Source organism: Macaca mulatta, chromosome 1, assembly GCF_049350105.2.
Source record: "Macaca mulatta isolate MMU2019108-1 chromosome 1, T2T-MMU8v2.0, whole genome shotgun sequence".
In the NCBI taxonomy this organism is placed as follows: Eukaryota; Metazoa; Chordata; class Mammalia; order Primates; family Cercopithecidae; genus Macaca; species Macaca mulatta.
In genome coordinates, this window is record NC_133406.1 from 17,789,785 (window position 1) to 17,809,114 (window position 19,330).

General features: G+C 44.2%; 1 protein-coding gene across 2 annotated transcripts; it reads left to right on the plus strand.

Annotated features, from left to right (window-relative positions):
• Positions 1-16: 16 nt before the first annotated feature.
• C1H1orf131 (chromosome 1 C1orf131 homolog) lies at positions 17-18,445 on the plus strand. 2 transcript variants are annotated; one of them, XM_001112872.5, is made up of 7 exons: positions 17-168; positions 2,375-2,718; positions 13,008-13,067; positions 15,113-15,208; positions 15,356-15,442; positions 16,674-16,726; positions 17,790-18,445. In XM_001112872.5, the coding sequence occupies exons 1-7, from the start codon at positions 51-53 to the stop codon at positions 17,926-17,928; spliced, it is 897 nt and encodes a 298-aa protein (XP_001112872.2). In that variant the 5' UTR covers positions 17-50; the 3' UTR covers positions 17,929-18,445. The 2 variants fall into 2 exon arrangements, with proteins under 2 accessions (XP_001112872.2, XP_014981665.2); XM_015126179.2 differs by having other exon boundaries at positions 13,011-13,067.
• The last annotated feature ends 885 nt before the right edge of the window (positions 18,446-19,330 follow it).

A 19,330-nucleotide genomic window follows, 5' to 3' on the forward strand; every position in this document is an offset into this window, starting at 1 on the left:
GCGCATGCGCGCAGTCGCGGAACCCGGAAGCGGGGACGCCGCGCGGCAGAATGAGGTTTGATTCCTCGGTTGATCCCACAATGTCGCAGGAGCAAGGCCCGGGGTCCTCCACACTTCCCAGTTCTCCGACACTTCTTGACGCTCTGCTCCAGAACCTTTACGACTTCGGTGAGTGCGGGGTCCCAGGAGCCCACGTGGAGAGCAGATCTGAGGAACGTGGTTCTCCTGTGCGGCCTGTGCTGGATTGGCCTCTGCTTTGAGGCTAAAGGTTCTTGCATGTCAAGCACCCGTAACTTCGTCCCACCTGGTTCCAGTAGCGGATGCAGAACACATTTCTCCATCGGAAGTCACCCCTTGACCGGGCTCTGTCGAGTTATTCATCAGACCTTCCAACTCGTCCCCAAGTGTGGGGACCGTCGTACTTTCTTGTAGGAAGCACCAAGGCTTTCCGATTTAACGCGGGCAGTGCGCACAGGACCTTGGACTCTCGAAGTAGCCCACTTTTCCACGTTTTCTTGAGCTCTGGGAAGTCCCCTTTCCCCATGCCACCCCCAAGACCTGCCTGACCTTGGTGCGATAGTGTCATTTCGCCCTGGGGCCTCGGGCCTGTTGGATAATTCACCAGCTTCATCCTTGTGTGTCCCTCGCCAGAGACATAGCCCTTGGCGAGTTGTCCTTTTCCAACTTTTTTTTTTTTTTTTTTTTTTTTTTTGAGTCTCGCTCTGTCGCCCAGGCTGGAGTGCAGTGGCGCGATCTCGGCTCACTGCAAGCTCCGCCTCCCGAGTTTACGCCATTCTCCTGCCTCAGCCTCCGAGTAACTGAGACTACAGGCGCGCACCACCACGCCCGGCTAATTTTTTGTATTTTCAGTAGAGATAGGGTTTCCGCCGTGTTAGCCAGGATGGTCTCGATCTCCTGACCTTGTGATCCGCCCATCTCCACCGACCAAAGTGCTCACAGTCGTGAGCCACCGCGCCCGGCCTTTTTTTTTTTTTTAAACAAGTGCGCCAACCTTTTACTCTCCATTCTTGATCTTGATGGGGGAAAAGGAAAATAAAAGAGCCCATTAAAGTCGCATGGCGTGTCAGTAGGAACACAGTGCCTCATACTCTGAAGAGCTTGCCCGGAAGAAGGTGACACCCTTTGCACATGCACTAAGGAAAATCATTAGATTTCAGGACAACACACATTTCTTAAATTTACAGCGTGATATTTTAAAAGCTATTTTTATTTTGGTACGACTGCTCAAAATTTTAAGCTCACCTAAACAGTAGGAATGATAATTAAAAGTATTGAGAACTTGCCATATACCACATGCTTTTCATGTATTTGCTAATTTAATTTTTAACTTCATGAAATAGACACTGTCATAAATCCCATGATTGCAAATGTGAAAACAAGTACTAGAGGTTCATGAAACCTGATACAGGTTGTCTAACTGGTAATTTTTGCAGAGCCTGGATTCTGATTCTAGCCCCAGACCCCACGCTTGTTGTATTCACCAGTATTTCTGTGCCCTTGGACATACTGGAGGACAGAGAAGACTTAGTCTCTGACCTTGAGAAGTTTAAAATCTAGAGGAAAAGATTATTCTGCAAAATAATATAATTTATGTCAACACAGGCTGGAAATCATGGTAGGAACTCTGAAGGCATTGAATGTGTCTATTCATTTTTATATCCTTAATGCCAAAGTTTAGTTGGCTCTTAAATGTTTATTGTGTAAAAGATTAAGCAAATAGTAGCAAGCATAAATCAACAGCTGGTAATTTAGAGAGCTCTGTAGTATTTGTAATGCATGTGAGTAAGGATGCCTAGGATTCTGGTTAGAACTTTCAGGTGACTGGTTAGAGTCTGAACAAGTGAAATATAGAGTAAATAAGAGAATTTAATAGAAAACAAAGGCATTCAAATTGAGCCAGTTGTCTTAGGTTCATCTTAATTCCTAACTGTGAAAGAAAATAGGAAGACTATTCCATGTTCCTGTAACCCAGAGAGTGTTAAAAAGAAACAGTGGCTGCAGTGCCTGATATTTTTAGTATAAAGCCAATTGGGATTACCAGCCCTGGGGACTATTGCTGTGATGACACTTTGAGTAAGGACCAAGGTGGGGACTAAAGTGATTGTACTAATAAGTGTCGAAGACGTAAATATAGTTACCTAGGAAAAGATGACCACATTTTGGATTCTCTGCATTTTGCAGATACACTCTATTTGAAGGAAAACAGATAGTTTATTTCTTTGTGTGTGCTTCTAGGTGCATATAGCCCTGGAATATATACAGGTTCATATATACAGGTACATTCATATGATTTGATATTGATGGTAGCTAAGACTGAAAATATTTATTTTCCTTCCTGTGTTTGAACAAACAGGAGATACGGAAGGTGAAACAGAACAGAAGATCATAAAGAAAAGGGAAAACAAGAAGAGAGATGTGGAGGCTGCAGCGGCCTTGGCAGCAGAGCCATCTCCCCTACCTGGTTCTCCCGTAAGAGGCCAGAGGAAGAGCGCTTCGAACTTCTTCAAGGAACTTAGAGAAGAGCGGCGTTGTGCTCCTGCTGGGACCCCCACAGGTCCCTCTTCAGAACCAGAGATCCTTGCTGCTGCACTTCATCCCTCTTCCCTAAAGAACAATAGGGAACAAGTAGAAGTGGTAGAATTTCACAGCAGAAATAAAAAAAGAAAATTGACGCCAGATCATAACAAGAGCACAAAGGTAATGAGTTGGTTAGCTTATATGTACGTGGTGAAACCCCTGGTATTGTAGTATTAGGTGAGTAGCTTTTTAGACTGTGGCAGGAATGCCTGACTATCCTTAGGCCTGCAGATTTGCCAAAAGGACTCACAGGACCCAAGACAGCATATAGCCCTTATCAGTCATGTAGGCCTATAGACTGACCTTAGTTATGCAAGTTCTAAACCTCTAGTGAAAAGCAGGTATTCGCCATCAATCACATTGCTAGGATAAACTGTCTGGGAAAACTTGGTACAGCAGTGGTTCAAGACTTCAGGTATGCAAAAACACTCTGATCAGGCAGAATATTCTAATTGCTCAATCCTCAGGAGCCAGCCAACTGCCAGTGTTGAAAATAGGACTTTCTTGAGAATGTGCAGGGTTTGATAAACACAGGCCTGCTGAGTTAACCCTTTCAGCAACTCTTTCTGGCATTCCTGTTACGTGCTAGCCACAGTTGTAGGCACTGAGATATAGCAGTGAACAAAATATATAGAAATTCTTGCTCTTGAGGAAAAGCAATGCTGGTGGAAAAGCAATTTGATTTTTCTGAGCAGTAATCCTTTTCAGACTGAACTTGTAAATCTGACCCAAAATTCAGTCCTCAAGGGAGGTGTGGTTTCTCCTCCAAATGTTTTTAATTTTTTTTTTTTGAGACGGAGTCTCGCTCTGTCATCCAGGCTAGAGTGCAGTGGTGTAATCTTGGCTCATTGCAAACTCTGCCTCCTGTGTTCACGCCATTCTTCTGCCTCAGCCTCCCGAGTAGCTGGGACTACAGGCGCCCGCCACCATGTCTGCCTAGTTTTTTGTATGTTTAGTAGAGATGGGGTTTCACTGTGTTAGCCAGGATGGTCTTGATCTTCTGATCTCATGATCCACCCGCCTTGGCCTCCCAAAGTGCTGGGACTACAGGCGTGAGCCATTGTACCCGGCCCCAGATGTTTTTAATTTATTGACAAGCATGTCATAATGGCTTTGACAAATTCATTGCTATTCCATTTCTGTAACCTCCCCCATGTCCTGCAAACCTTTGTCTATCAACAAAAAAGTGAGGATTGTATGTATTAGTTTCTAAGGCCACTCTAACAAATTACCACAAACATGGTGACTTCAACCAACAGAAATGTATTCTCTTATAGTTCTGTAGTCCAGAAGTCCAAAATCAAATTGTTGGCAGGACCATGCTCCCTCTGAGGGCTCTGGGGGAGAATGCTTTGCCTCTGACCAGAAGGTGGCTCTAAGAGTTTCCTTGGCTTGTGGTGTGTTGCATAACTATAATCTCTGCCTCCGTCTTAATATGGCTTTCATCCCTGTGTCCCTGAGTCTCATGGTTCCCTCTGCCTTTCTCTTGGCTTTAGGGCCCACCCTGAATCTGGGATGATCTCGTCTTGAGATGTTTAATTGTGCTATAAAGATCCTTTTCCAAGTAAGGTCATAATCACAGGTTCTGAAGAGGAGTAGGACATGGCCATATGTTTTTAGAGGCACAATTCTACCCACGACAAAGATAGTTTGGCTTGCATTGTTCTTTATGAATGTGTAAATGTATGTTAGTGTCCAGTGTTTGCCGCATCTTTATGGTTTTAAAAACTATCTGTATAATCTTTTCTAAAATTCAGGTAGCACTTCACGTCAAGCTCACTGGCATCTCTTCCTCAAAGATCCTTAGTGCATTCTGCTTGCTGAGCGTGGTGGCTCACACCAGTGATCCCAGCACTTTGGGAGGCTGAGGCCAGAGGATTGCTTGAGCTCAGGAAGTCGAGGCTGCAGTGGGCTGTGGTTGTGTCACTGCACTCCAGCCTGGGTGACAGAGTGAGACTGTCTCAAAAAAAAAAAAAAAAAAAAAAAAAGATTTTTAGTGAATCTGTAACTGTACCTACCTTTATTTTAGGATTCTAGATAAGCTTCTTAACTCTTATGTTCCAAATACTAAGGCTCTGGTAACTGTTACGGATGGGTCAAGAAATGGATTTCCTTGGTGTTTGGGGCAACCAGAGCCCCGAAGCTGGCCATATCCCAGTACCCCAGTGTATCCTACAAATACTGGTATTTTCTGTATGTGTCATGATGTGAAAAATGTTGGAGAGCACTGCTTTGCAATATAATTCAGCATTTGAAGACTTTAACATAAAGCATTGAGGCACCCTTTCTTGTTTCTTCAAGTGTCTCAGACTTCAGTTTCCTCTTATGTTCCCTCATGTTCTTTCTGGAATGGAAAGTTTTTTTTAATAGAAAGGACAGAAGAGTTGGGATTGAATGAGTCTGCATTTCCCTGTTGCTTAATAACAGAGCATGCATGGCGGTCTGTCAAATTGTCTCTTGCTTCCTTTTCCAAGCGAGCCCTTGTGCGTTCAAGTTGGCTTTTCTCAGGAGCCTCAGCTCACTCTACATTTTGAACTTCCTGACCTTAATGAAATTTTTCATTTGTCATTGTTGCTGTGCCCTTTCCTCTTTTTTTTTTTTTTAAATGCGTCCTTTGAAATGTGAGTGTGTCTTGTTAAGGAGCTAGAATGTGGACACATTAAAAACACATACACCCGTAAAACGACCTCAGAATGTTGCCATTGCAGCGTGGAAATAAATACACGTGAATAGAATGCTAGTTCTTACAGCATATTCTGGGTATGCTAAGTGAAAGAGTAGTCAGCCAGCTGGTGCTAATTGGAGTACACCATCTGTGCTGAGTTTATGTAACATGGGAAAGTATAGTTGTGCCCTTGTTCTCTAAAAACTTCTAAGCCATTGCAGGGCAGTTAAACAGACATGGGTGGCAAAAATATATGATGGTTAATGATAACCTCCATGACCAATCATAGCATCAGCTGGTCATTTTTAGAGAATGCTTGAGAAAGGAAGAAGGGGATGGTGCGTTGGACAACAATCCAGCTAGCCCTGCCTAGACCCAGGAAATGACCTTATTTTTCCAGAACTTGTGCTATAAATTCTATGATTAAGCTGCATTGTGCATTGAAGCAGGTTTTCATGGGTTTATCTGGGAACTTGGTCACTATTTATATATGTATTTTTTATGTTTAGAGACAGGGTGTCACTCTGTCACTTCTGCTGGAGTGCAGTGGTGCGATCATAGCTCACTGCAGCCTCCAATTCCTGGGCTCAAGCCATCCTCCTGCCTCAGCCTCCCAAGTAGCTAAGACTATAGGGCACACCACTATGCCTGGCTCATTTTAAAATTTTTTGTAGAGTTTGGGTCTTGTTTTGTTGCCCAGGCTTGGTCTTGAACCACTGGTCTCAAGAAGTCCTTTTCCCTCAGCCTCCCAAAGCACTGGGATTACAGGTTTGAGAGCCACTGTGCCCAACCATCATGTCCCTTTTTTTTTTGAGATGGAGTCTTGCTCTGTCACGAGGCTGGAGTGCAGTGGCCCGATCTCAGCTCACTACAACTTCTGCCTCCCGTGTTCAAGCGATTCTCCGTCAGCCTCCTGAGTAGCTGGGACTACAGATGCACACCACCATGCCCAGCTAATTTTTGTATTTTTAGTAGAGACGGGTTTCACCATGTTGGCCAGGATGGTCTCGATCTCAACCTCGTGATCTGCCCTTCTCGACCTCCCAAAGTGCTGGGATTACAGGCGTGAGCCACTGCGTCCGGCCCATGTCCCATTTTTAATGTAGTGACTATACAAGTAATTTGACTGGAAATAGTAAGAGATCACATATTCATTCCTCCATTTATTCCAGCAATCACTGGGTGCCTGCTGTCTGCAGACCTTGCAGATGGATCAGTGAAGAAGGTAATAGTGCTTTGCCTTTATGGAGTATACTATACAATCTACTTCGGAGTTGAGCAATATAATATAATTAGAAAGAATTATAAACAAATGGGTTCCTGGAGTACCATGCAGAACCTAGTCTAGATATAGTGCTCAGGGAGTTCTCTCAGGAGGCAGCATTCAGGCTAATGCTGTATTAAATGGTGCTGGTGAATGGGACAGAGAAGAGCGAGCCAAGGAGGGGAAAATAGCCTTGCTAACACTGTGGGGTGTGAAGAGACCTGGCATGTTCAAGGAGCTGGAAGAAGTCTAGCAGGACTAGGACAGAGGGGAGAATGGTTGGTGCTGATACAAGAGAGACAGGCTGAGACCAGCTCTTGCCAGGTCTCATAGGCAGTAGTGAGCCTTGGGACTTTAGTCTTAAGTACATGAGAAGCCACCAAAGAATTTCATGCAAGGGCATGAGGTGATCTGATTTAAATTTTGAAAAGATCACTGTAGCTCCTATATGGTGAATGGATTGTAAGGGAGCAATAGCAAGAGGCATGAGGAGACTGATTTAGGGGTTTGTTGCAGTGGTCCAGGTTCAAACAGCATGGCCTGGACTCATGATCTCAAAAAAATGAATGGGCAAACCTACTCTTTCATAGGTGCAAGACTGCCTGCAAGGAAGAAAATTCTTACGCTTTAAGCAATGGAAGTGTCAGATGTAGCTCAACGCGCCTGTGTGTTGCTCAGCCCTTAGGGCTGTGTCGCTGCCATTTCTCCACAGCTAGCATTGGGCCGTCTTAACGTGAATCATTCACTGGCCCTGTTTCAGGAACCTTAGCCTCCTTTGTGGCCTTAGATAAGAAAGAGATAAGAAACTCATGATAGAATAGTGTTCCGTAGATCAGAAGGGACCTTTGCATCCTGAGACTGAGGTACACGGAGGCTGCCCCTGAGCATATAGCGAATTGCTAATACTTACTGGGGGTGTACTGAGAGTGTTTCTTCATTAACTCATTTATGGTCTCAATCCTCACACTTCCTGGGACCTGTCTTCATTTCACAGAGGAGCCTGAGACTTCCAAGAGGTTAAGTTACTTGCCTGTAGTTAAACATTAACCTCACAGCCCCATATCTGCAATTCCGAACACCCAGAGCTCTGGAAACCACAATTTGATTGATCCTTTTTCTTTTAAGATTGGTGCAAATTTATTTGGCAAAAAAATCTGACAAATCTTTTAAAAATCATTTTTGTTCGGCCGGGCACGGTGGCTCATGCCTGTAATCCCAGCACTTTGGGAGGCTGAGGCAGGTGGATCAGAAGGTCAGGAGTTCAAGACCAGCCTGGCCAATATGGTGAAACCCTGTCTCTACTAAAAATACAAAAATTAACTGGGCATGGTGGCGGGCGCCTGTAGTCCCAGCTACTTGGGAGGCCGTGGCAGGAGAATCGCTTGAATCCGGTAGTCGGAGGTTGCAGTGAGCCGAGATCGTGCCACTACACTACAGCCTGGGCAACTGAGCAAGATTCTGTCTCAAAAAAAAAAAAAATTTTTTTTTGTTCATCTCATTTGGTATGAATATTCATAGATATTGCCACAGAAATACTAATGTGTTTAATTATGGGTTACTGTCTTGGACCCTACTGGAAGTGGTCTATAATATTCAGTATGTTCAGTTTTGCCTTTTAAAAATGTAAAGGCTTCTGAATTTTAAAGCTGGAACCTGACCCTAAGGATGCCAAATAAAGGATTATGGAACTGAACTAAGTGTCAAAGGTCGGGTTCAGACCCCACCCGGGGCTTCAACACTGTGTACTTAACTGCTATACTAGAGAGAACATAGGTGAGGTTAGGCTCTGCTCTTTGTCCTTTGAGTGACACAAGTACACTGACTCTGAGCCATAGCGAGACATAGAGACATTTCTCACAAGTTATAGTCAGATAGCTTTGATCGTTCCCCAAATTCTTGCACCTCCCATACTTCCCCACAGTATGGATGTAGCCCACTGCACGGTGCTCCACCTGGAAATCCTCCATGCTCCAGTGCCGCTTATTACTTTTACGCCAGACTCCCTGTTCCTGGGTAGAGCAGTGTCAGACGGGTGTTAGGAAGAAAATAATCTAGCTGAAGTAATTTAGACTCATCAAAGTATGAACAAACTTCTTAATATTCATACAGCTGCCTGCATTTTTTTTTTTTTTTTTTTTTTGAGACGGAGTCTTGCTCTGTCACCCAGGCTGGAGTGCAGTGGCTGGATCTCAGCTCACTGCAAGCTCCGCCTCCCGGGTTTACGCCATTCTCCTGCCTCAGCCTCCGGAGTAGCTGGGACCACAGGCGCCCGCCACCTCGCCCGGCTAGTTTTTTGTATTTTTTAGTAGAGACGGGGTTTCACCGTGTTAGCCAGGATGGTCTCGATCTCCTGACCTAGTGATCCGCCCGTCTCAGCCTCCCAAAGTGCTGGGATTACAGGCTTGAGCCACCGCGCCCGGCTAACTGCCTGCATTTTTAAAAGAGCGTTTGTTTACCGAGCTACTCTTTCTCTAACTGGAGACAGGTTGGTTGGGCTCTTCAACTAATAGACTTAAAAAAAAAAAAAAAAAAATCACAGCCGCGTAAGAGAAAATACCTAAATCATCCCATAGACAGGTTTGCTGAGTCTGGTGGTCTGCCTGCCTTCATCTCTCACTTTTCTTCCAAATTGTTCTTTTTCTAGCTTTTCCTCCTTCTTCCCTGCCCAACATATAAGTTCTCAAAATCTCCATACATATCCCTCTCCTTGTGTGGGATAGTAAGGCTAGATTAGTTGGGATGGGTTAGACTGTGATTTGATAACAAATAATCCCTACATCCCAGTGGTTTAAAAGACAAAAGTTAATTTTTCTCATGTTACATGGCCATCAGAATTTGCAGAGGCAGGTCTCCTGTGCCACACCATCCTCATCTAGGGACCCAGGATGATGGGGTGCCACCATCTGGAGGGTTGTTAGTTGCTTTAATGAAGGAAAGGGGAGTTAATGAAGGGCTCTTAAGGGTTTCACGTGGAAGTAAGCACACACCCCTTCTGCTCGTGTTTCTTGGCCAGGGAGAGCCCCCTGGGCATTCCTAGCATCAAGTAGACAGGGAAGCGTGAGTCGCCTGTGTGCCTGGAAGTAGAGGAGGACGCAGTATTGCCTATGGGCAGTAGTGCCTCCTACCGCAGAGAATATGGGGGGAAAGAAAACCGAGGAAACCGCTGATGGTTTCTCAGTCAGGTCATGTATTATGAATAATGTGCTGAAGTGACTCTCAAGCTATGAATAAAAATAAAAATTAGGTAGTGGTGGGTCGTGCTAATAGGGACTCAGCGTCTGTGAAATAATGAGCCAAGAATTTTTTTTCCCAAAAGTTTGTGTTTGATACATGCACAGATCTAGACCTCAGACCCTTTCTCAAAAAGCCATCAATAGCTACAAAACTAAGATGTTTCTGGTGAACTGCTTAAAGAGGGATGAGGACACCGAGGTATCTGTGTCTGTGCCAGAGCTACCACCAAGGGGCTCTCTCCTCCCCTTGGTCTAGTCGGCCCCTCAGCCCTGGTGTCCCCACGGCCAAGGTGCAGGGGATTAGGTGTTCTCTGTGGCTGCTGATGGGGACAGCAGGGACTAGGAGAGGCCTGATATTGCTCCTCTCTTTTGTAGGCCAGTCTCTCTCCAGGGCCCAGGGGTTTCAGCCTCATAGCTATCATACAGTTGGCCAAGAATTTTATTACTGTGCTGAAATCCTCTTTAAATTGCTCCATTCTCATGCTAATCTCTAGTAACAGATCAGCCAAAAACATCTATGACATCTCCAGTATTGCTAGAAATTTGACGTGCCTCGCACCACTGCACTCCAGCCTGGCGACAGAGTGAGACCCCGTCTCAAAAAAAAAAAAAAAAAAAGAAAAAGGAAAAAAGAAATGGAAATGTTCGACTTAGAAAGTTGATTTAGTCATTACTTCAGTGACGCAGGTAGGAGGAAAGAGGAATTACTTAAATGTTTAGAAAAGGTGGTAAATAACTTAGGGGATCTTGGAGATCTGGGAACAGTATACAGGGTTTTGTTTGATTTTTTAGGGCTTAGATATGGTCGTAGTAAATAGATTGGATGTGCATGGCAGTGGAAAAGATGTCGTAACTTGAAAGTAAATGTGGAATTTTTTCCAGTCATGGAATAGGAAGAAGACTCTTTCCGGGGTAGGTAAAATGGAAGTGGCTCACACAGAGTCCTCCATGCTATGCCTGTGGTCTTAGTTAAGGCACTTGACACTGTCAGCCAAGTGGGAGACAGGTTTGGAGAAAATGTTAAGCCAGGAAGGAAGATGAAGTAAATGGAAAGTATGTCTGTTGTGATTAATAGCACAGAGCTAGGCCATACTCCTGGACCCTGACAGTGGTCCTCTGCTGTCCCGTCCTCTGTTACCATCAGCACCCCAATCCTGTGGCGAGCCAGTCAGTGTCCAGTGTGACAGTGGATGCCTGTGATGCTGCTGATGGTATAGTCAGTAGATCCGTTAGGAATAAGAGCATTGGGTAAGCCTTGCTGTTTTTTGGACCCTGTGCCACACACTTACTACACTTTATCCTGTTTTATCATAATAACCCCCCTGTGAATTAAGTGCAGAGGTCCTCATCATCTGAAGAGTCATTTCATAGGGAGACAGGAGCCATCGTCTATGAAAACATGCAGTGACTGACTGTCCAAACCCACACACCTTAAATACGGTGTTGGAGGCTAGGGTGGGGGATGAGGAACCAGGCTAAGCGGAAGCACAGCTCCTGTTTGGAGAAGGAGAGAGCAAGTGGACTCCATTGTGGCTGCCTCGTGGACTGTGTAGTTGCAGGGTGGACTGCCACCATTGGTGGACAATGGCACATGGTGCCGTTGTGATAGGCACCTCTTGGCAGGTAGGGCAGGGGATAGGTTGTTACAAAGAGTCACGTATTTTGGGGGCATTTGCAGCGGCATCATTTTCTATTAGGAATTATAAACCAAATCTCCACCATGCTAGGAATCTGATGTTCCTGAAAGAACTGTTTAGCCCATTACTCTAGTGACCAGATGGGAGGGAAGAAAGAAATAATTACTTGAATATAGCAGTTTCACTCTCTAAATTTTACCCTCTAAAATTCCTGCTCATAGGCTTCCTTTCCTAAACCCTCCCAGCAAGCAGCAAGCAGAATTTTCTGTATGTGATATGTGAGATTCAGGCATTGCTCTCTTACCAGCTTTTCTTTTTTCTCTCAGTTTCTCATCATTACTTTTATAAGCTTTGAGACCCTAAAAAGTATTGTCTTTATTTATCTTCTGTTAGTTGTTCATTAGGATTTTGAGCAACATGCTTGTATTACTTTTGACATTTAGCCATCTGGGCCAGTTTCAAGGTTTCTTTCTGTTTTCCAATTTTTAAATTGTGGTGAAATATACATGAATGTAAAATTGACCATTTTAACCTTTTTTTTTTTTTTTCTTTCTGAGACGATGTCTCACTCTGTCGCCCAGGCTGGAGTGCAGAGGCGATCTCGGCTCACTGCAAGCTCCGCCTCCCAGGTTCATGCCATTCTCCTGCCTCAGCCTGCCAAGTAGCTGGGACTACAGATGCCTGACACCATGCCTGGCTAATTTTTTGTATCTTTAGTAGAGACGGGGTTTCACTGTGTTAGCCAGGATGGTCTCGATCTCCTGACCTTGTGATCCGCCTGCCTCAGCCTCCCAAAGTGCTGGGATTACAGGCATGAGCCACCGCACCCGACCCATTTTAACCATTTTTAAGCGTGCAGTTCAGTAGTGTTAAGCTCATTCACAGTGTTGTGCTGCCCTCATTACCATCCATCTTTAGAAACCTTCTCAGCTTGCCAAACTGATGCTGATGTTCTATACCCATTAAACACCAACTCCCCATTCCCTCCCCCCGGCCCCTGGTGGCAGCCATTCTAACTTCTGTCTGTGTGAATTTGACTCCTCTGGATATTTCATAAAATGGAATCATGCACATACCCTTCTGTGACTGGCTTATTTCACTTAGCATCATGTCTTCAAGGTTCATCCATGTTGTAGCATGGGTTAGGAGTTCCTTCTTTTTTTAGGCTGTGGAATATTCCAGCATGTGTATATGCCACGTTCAAAAATATCTGTTCGTCTGTTGGTGGACATTTGAGTTGCGTCTGCATTTCCTATGAGTAATGCTGCTATGAATGTAGGTGTACAAATATCTCTCCAGGTTCTTTTGGGTATGTGCCCAGAAGAGGAATTGTCAGATCATATAATTCTATTTTTTAATTTTTGAGGAACCATGATAATTGTTTTCCCCAATGCCTATACCACGTGGTAAAACATTCCCACCAATAGAGGACATGGGTTCTAGTTTCTCTACATCCTTGCCAACACTTGTTATTTTCTGGTTTTTTGATAGTAGCCAGTCTAGTGGGTGTGAGAGGGTTACTTTCAGGTTCCTTAAAACATTACTCTTTTGGTGATAGATACTATAATGATATAGTAACAGACAATCTAAATAAGAATTTTTTCTCTCAGCAGACTGAATCTGGTGTTTTGGAGAGAGATGTGGATATACAAGAATTTAATCTAGAAAAGGTATGTACTTTGAGATTGTTAAATTATTTATAATTAACTTTATTTACGATATTTGTTTATAAATGTATGTTTGTATTAAATTTATTGTAAGTTTATAACATGATATGCAAACTGTGTAGTATAAATGTTAGATATTATAAAAATTAACAGTTTTTTGTTTTTGAGATAGAGTTTCACTCTTGTTGCTCAGGCTTGAGTGCAATGGCGCCATCTTGGCTCACTGCAACCTGCACCTCCTGGGTTCAAGTGATTCTTCTGCCTTAGCCTCCTGAGCAGTTGGGATTACAGGTGCCTGCCACCACACCCAGCTAATTTTTTGCATTTTTAGTAGAGATGGGATTTCCCCATGTAGGTCGACCTCACGTGATCCCCCTGCCTCGGCCTTCCAAAGTGCTGGGATTACAGGCATGAGCCACTGCGCCTGGCCAAAATTAACAGTTTTATAATATCTAAAAATGAATATTTTACATGTCTAAAAGTTGGGAAAATGGTTAAGCAAATCATACTGCATTCACTTTTTTGTTTTGAGACAGTCTCCCTCTGTCACCCAGGCTGTAGTGCAGTGGTAGGATCTTGGCTCACTGCAGCCTCTGGCTCCTGGGTTCAAGTGATCCTCCCACTTCAGCCTCCCGAGTAGGTGGGATTACAGGCATGTGCCACCACACCCAGCTAATTTTTGTATTTTTAATAGAGGTGGGGTTTCACCATGTTGGCCAAGCTGGTCTTGAACTCCTGACCTCAAGTGATCTACCTGGCTCGTCCTCCCAAAGTGCTGGGATGACAGGCGTGAGCCACCACGCCCGGTCTGCACTCACTTGATTGAGTATTATATATACTCATTTAATACATGATGGTTTTGTGACTACAATGCCACTGATGCAATGGTAAGTATGGGGATATGTATATTCAGTGATTGTAATGTTTTAAAAAGCACGTAAGAAAAAAGATGGGAAGAAGTAATCTAACAACTAAGAGTGGGTATTGCTGACGTTTTCTCTTCCTTTTAAAACTATGGATCTATGTTTGAAGCTGCTGCAATAAATGGTTTCTAAGTGTGAGTGTGTGTGTTTGGAGAGGTGTTTTTCAGTTGAAATTATTGCCTTTATGGACAATGGCTTGTTTTAGAGAGCATCTTAAAGCCCTTAACTACAGAGGTCTGCGTTGAATCCTGGCTCTGTTATTACTTTGTGCAGAGATAAATCTTTGTATCAGCTGTTCAAATTAAACATGGGAGAGGGCTGGGCACAGTGGCTCACGCCTGTAATCCTAGCACTTTGGGAGGCCGAGGCGGGCAGATCACGAGGTCAGGAGATTGAGATAATCCTGGCTAACATGGTGAAACCCCGTCTCTACTAAAATATACAAAAAATTAGCCAGGCGTCGTGGCGGATGCCTGTAGTCCCAGCTACTCGGGAGGCTGAGGCAGGAGAATGGCATGAACCCGGGAGGTGGAGCTTGCAGTGAGCCGAGATCATGCCACTGCACTCCAGCCTGGGCTACAGAGCGAGACTTCGTCTCAAAAAAAAAAAAAAAAAAAACCATGGGAGAGGGCCAGGCACGGTGGCTCACACCTGTAATCCCAGCACTTTGGGAGGCTGAGGTGGGAGGATCACTTGAGCCTAGAAGTTCAAGGCCAGTCTGGGCAACATGGTGAGACCTGTTCTCTACAAAACTTTTTAAGAATTAGCTGGGTGTGGTGGTGTGTGCCTATAGTCCTAGCTACTAGGGAAATCATGCCCAGGAGGTCAAGGCTGCAGTGAGACATGATCACGCCTCTTTTTAACTGTACTCCATCCTGGGGCGGTGGGGGGAAACAGAGCAAGACCCTGTCTCCAAGGAAAAATATGGGAGAAAGATGTTGTGGGAGATGGTATGTGGTAGGAGAGCCTCCATAGAGCTCCTTTGACCACACAACAGTGGAGTTATTATTCCTATGCGCTGTTATTACAGAGCAGTGGATCTGAAATGCATTACTTCTGGCAATATGTTTTTTTCTTGGGAGTTGTTGGAACGCACTTGCGTCTGAGTGTGCTTTGTGTCCGCAGGCTCGTTTGGAAGTGCACCGCTTTGGGATCACTGGTTATGGAAAAGGAAAGGAGAGAATCCTGGAACAGGAACGTGCCATTATGTTGGGCGCTAAGGTGAGGGGCTGCTGCTACCTTTCATCACCAGACAACATGCCAAAAAAGCAAGAGCAAGGAAAGCCAAGAGCAAGTCAGGGCAAGGGACACTGGCACATTTTTGCAGAATAAAATATGATGGTTTGTTTCCTTGTTCTTTCATTACAGCCTCCTAAGAAGAGTTATGTGAATTACAAGGTTTTACAGGAGCAAATTAAAGAAAAAAAGGCAGCAAAGGAAGAAGAAAAGAGACTGGTAGGTGTGATGGTCTGTCCTTTATTCAGCTAGAATGGGAAGATGGATGCTCTTTGACACAGTGGAATGCCGGAAGCCGCTGCTTGGAGAGCAACGAAGGCATCAGAGTTAAAGGATCCCATGCTCTCCACTTCTTCAAGTTAGCTCTGTTTAGTAATACCAGCCAAGTAATCTGGCATACTTACATGCAAGGTTTGCTTTGAAATAGCAAACTCCTTGTCTTAGTCCGTTTGTGTTGCTGTAAAGGAATGCCTGATGCTGGGTAATTTATAAAGAAAAGAGGCTGATTTGGAGCATAGTTCTGCAGACTGCACAGGAAGCATAGCACTGGCATCTGCTTGGCTTCCGGTGAGAGTCTGAAGCTGCTTCCACTCATGAGGGAAGGCAGAGGGAAGCCCATGTGTACAGAGATCACATGGCAAGAGCGAGACGTGAAAGAGCGAAGCAGCAGCGTGGAGAGGTGCTGGGCTCTTTTTAACAAACAGCTCTCATGGGAAATGGGAAATAACAGAGGGAGAACTCACTCATTACCATGAGGACAGCACCAAGCCATTCATGAAGGATCCGTTGCCATGACCCAAACACCTCCCACCAGGTCCCGTCTCTAATTTTGGGATCAAATTTCAACCTGAGGTTTGGAGGGTCAAATATCCAAACTATAGCAATCCTGTTCCAATAATGCAGGCTACTTTGATCTTTCTTCTATCCTTAGTTTTTTTTGTTGTTTTCTGTTTTTTTTTTTTTTTTTTTTTTTTTTTTTGCATTTTACATTGTATAACCTTGTATACAACACAAGGGCCTATGAAAAACCACAAGGGGAATAGATGTTACACTTTCTACCTTTCACCTAAAATGGAAGATTTGAGCTTTCAGTGTAAGACTATTAGTCTTACCTGGAATAGCCATTCACATTCTTTTTTCTTTTTCTTTCTAACTGAGACAGGATCTTGCTGTGTTACCCAGGCTGGTCTTGAACTCCTGGGATCAAGTGATCCTCCTGCCTTGGCTTCCTGGAGTGCTAGGACTATAGACATGAGCCACCATGCCAGGCCCAGCCTTTCACATTCTTGAAAGGGTTTTAGGGTAAAACTTTGAGACTGTTATGTTTAATATGCCACTTGAAAGAAATATTAAAAATAGTATCTCAGTGACTTGGTCACAAACCTCTTGCCTTTGTTTGAATCCCATTATACATTACTGATATGTATATGATCTTAAATTCTGAAATCAGGCCCAAGAAACGGATATTTTCAAGAAAAAGAAGAGGAAAGGACAGGAGGACAGGTGAGTGATTTTATCAGGCCCTGGGGTTGAACAATCTGGGTGAACCTACTGATTAGTTCTGCAAAGGATGCCTTGAATGTGTGTGGTGTTGCTAGCCCATTAGAGTGCTTCACTGTCTCTCATTTATCCTCATCAAAGTAGGATTTAGTAAATTGTGCAAGATGAAACAGCTGCCTGAGAACTGAATTAGGAAGTTCCTCCAATCTCCCACTTTTCACCGACACTCCAAGTGACTAGTGGAAAAGCTGCAGTTTACATTTCCAAGAAAAGATTTCTGTTCTAAGAGTGCTGCTACAGCAGCATAGTCTGGGTCTGTATTGCCTGCTCTTTGACATACCACGTAAGATAGAGCACCGTAATTATGAATAAGGGATGTTGACTTCGTTGCTTTATACTTGTTTCTTAGCTTTTGTTCAAGTGCCTTTTTCTCTCTCTTTGAGTTACTGTTTCAGAACGGACTCTTTTTGTCTTAGCCTGTTTTCTTGAGCTCCTACTGCACTTGTATGTGCTGTAAAATGGTCATTTGTTCTGGCCACCGATCTCTGTCTGTTGAATGCCTCTTTGTGCCAGGCATGTGGGTGCTTTAGGTGTTGGTGTACAGCTGTAATCACACTAAAGATATCCCTGCCCTTGAGGAGCTTCACTGTAGGAAGGGAAACACCCCAAAACATACAAATGGATCAGTAAGATGATATCAGGTACTGGCAAGTATTGTAGAGAAGTTGAAAGAGCGCATTGTGAAAGAAAACCACAGGGAGGGGTGAGCTGGGAAGTTAGTCTGAGGAGGTGACATGGGAGCTGAGAACTGAGCAAAGAAGAGGGGCAGCCTGGCAGGGTCTGGTAGCAGAACATTCCTCTCCGAAGAAACCAGTGCGAGGGCCCCGAGGCAGGAAGGCAGTGGCATGTTTCAGGGACCACAGGAAGGCGTAGTGGGGTAGGGGGTGTGCATGGCGGGCAACCAGGAATTTGCAGGCCAGACTGCAGTGGCCTGGTTGGTGGTACTGCGATGCTTGTTGGTAAGTTTAAGACTATTTATAGTACCTTTCTCTTACTTTAAATGTAGGAAATCCAAAAAGAAGAAGTCCGCTCCCAGTATTTTGTCAAATGGACGGATTGGACAGGTTGGAAAATTCAAAAATGGAACGCTGATTCTGAGCCCAGTTGATATCAAGAAAATAAATTCTTCCAGAGTGGCCAAATGAAGTACTTTATCAGATAAAACGAGGATGGGAACAACTGAGTCAACTGCAGTGGCCCTGGACCCTGTGCGACTCGAGAGAGATCGTTCTTACCACACATTTCACAGACTGCTTTTTCATTTTAGAAAAAAAGTCAGACAGAAGTAACATCTCTAGCTGCCGAAGTGTCTGTTTCATGGTGCTGAACGCGTTAGGCCCAGTGCAGCATGAATATGAAGTGAACTCACTGAAAACTGTTTTTTAATGTTCTCCAGCAGACTTCACTCCTGTTTCATGTTCACTGGTATTTGGTGCATTTGCCTGGAATACAATTTTTTATAACTTTACTGTTTTGTAAATGCTAGTAGTTTACATTAAATTGCCTTATAATATTTTTAATGATTTAATGTTACAATATCGTGAAAGAACCAAGAATCTGATAATTTATCAGTTTTGTGGAAAAGCAGTTTTAATTTTTAGCCTACCATGTGTATAAAATCTACTTGGGAAGAAGTTACATAAGTAAAATACGTTTGTAGTATATGTGCCTGTGACTGTTAAATAATGGATGGTTTTAACACACAGTTTTGTGCCCACGTTCAAGTGAATGTTATTTCTATCAGAGTCTTCATCACCTTTGCAGCCATATATATGTTTTTAATGATATTGCCCTTGCTTAAATCTTGTAGCACATTAAAAAAAAGTCTTCGATGATGGTGACAATTTGGGCTTTTAAAATTTTGTTTCTTCAATTTTTTTTTTTTTTTTTTTTTGAGACAGAGTCTCGCTCTGTTGCCCAGGCTGGAGTGCAGTGGCGCGGTCTTGGCTCACTGCAAGCTCCGCCTCCTGGGTTCAAGCAATTCTCCTGCCTCAGCCTCCTGAGTAGCTGGGACAACAGGCACATGCTGCCACGCCCGGCTAATTTTTTGTATTTTAGTAGAGACGGGGTTTCACCATGTTGCCCAGGCTGGTCTTGAACTCCTGAGCTCAGGCGATCTGCCTGCCTCAGCCTCCCAAAGTGCTGGGATTACAGACATGAGCCACCATGCTCGGCCTGTGTTTTCAATTTTTTAGAGACAAGGCCTTGATCTGTCACCAAGGCTGCAGTGCCCCAGCATGATCATAACTCACTGTGGCCTTGAACTCTTGGGCTCTTGCCTCAGCCTCCTGAGTAGTTGGTACTAAAGGCATGTGTCACCACACCCAGCTAATTTAAAAGATGTTTTGTAGGCTGGGCCTGGTGGCTCATGCCTGTAATCCCAGCATTTTGGGAGGCCGAGGCTGGCAGATCATGAGGTCAGGAGATCGAGACCATCCTGGCTAACATGGTGAAACCCCGTCTCTACTAAAAAATACAAAAAAATTAGCCGGGCATGGTGGCGGGTGCCTATAGTCCCAGCTACTCGGGAGGCTGAGGCAGGAGAAT

Coding starts and splice junctions, on each gene's coding strand:
- C1H1orf131 (XM_001112872.5), top strand. CDS start 51: ATGAGGTTTGATTCCTCGGTTGATCCCACAATGTCGCAGGAGCAAGGC. Junction 2,719..13,007: donor ATCATAACAAGAGCACAAAG/GTAATGAGTTGG, acceptor TTTTTCTCTCAG/CAGACTGAATCTGGTGTTTT. Junction 15,209..15,355: donor CCATTATGTTGGGCGCTAAG/GTGAGGGGCTGC, acceptor CTTTCATTACAG/CCTCCTAAGAAGAGTTATGT.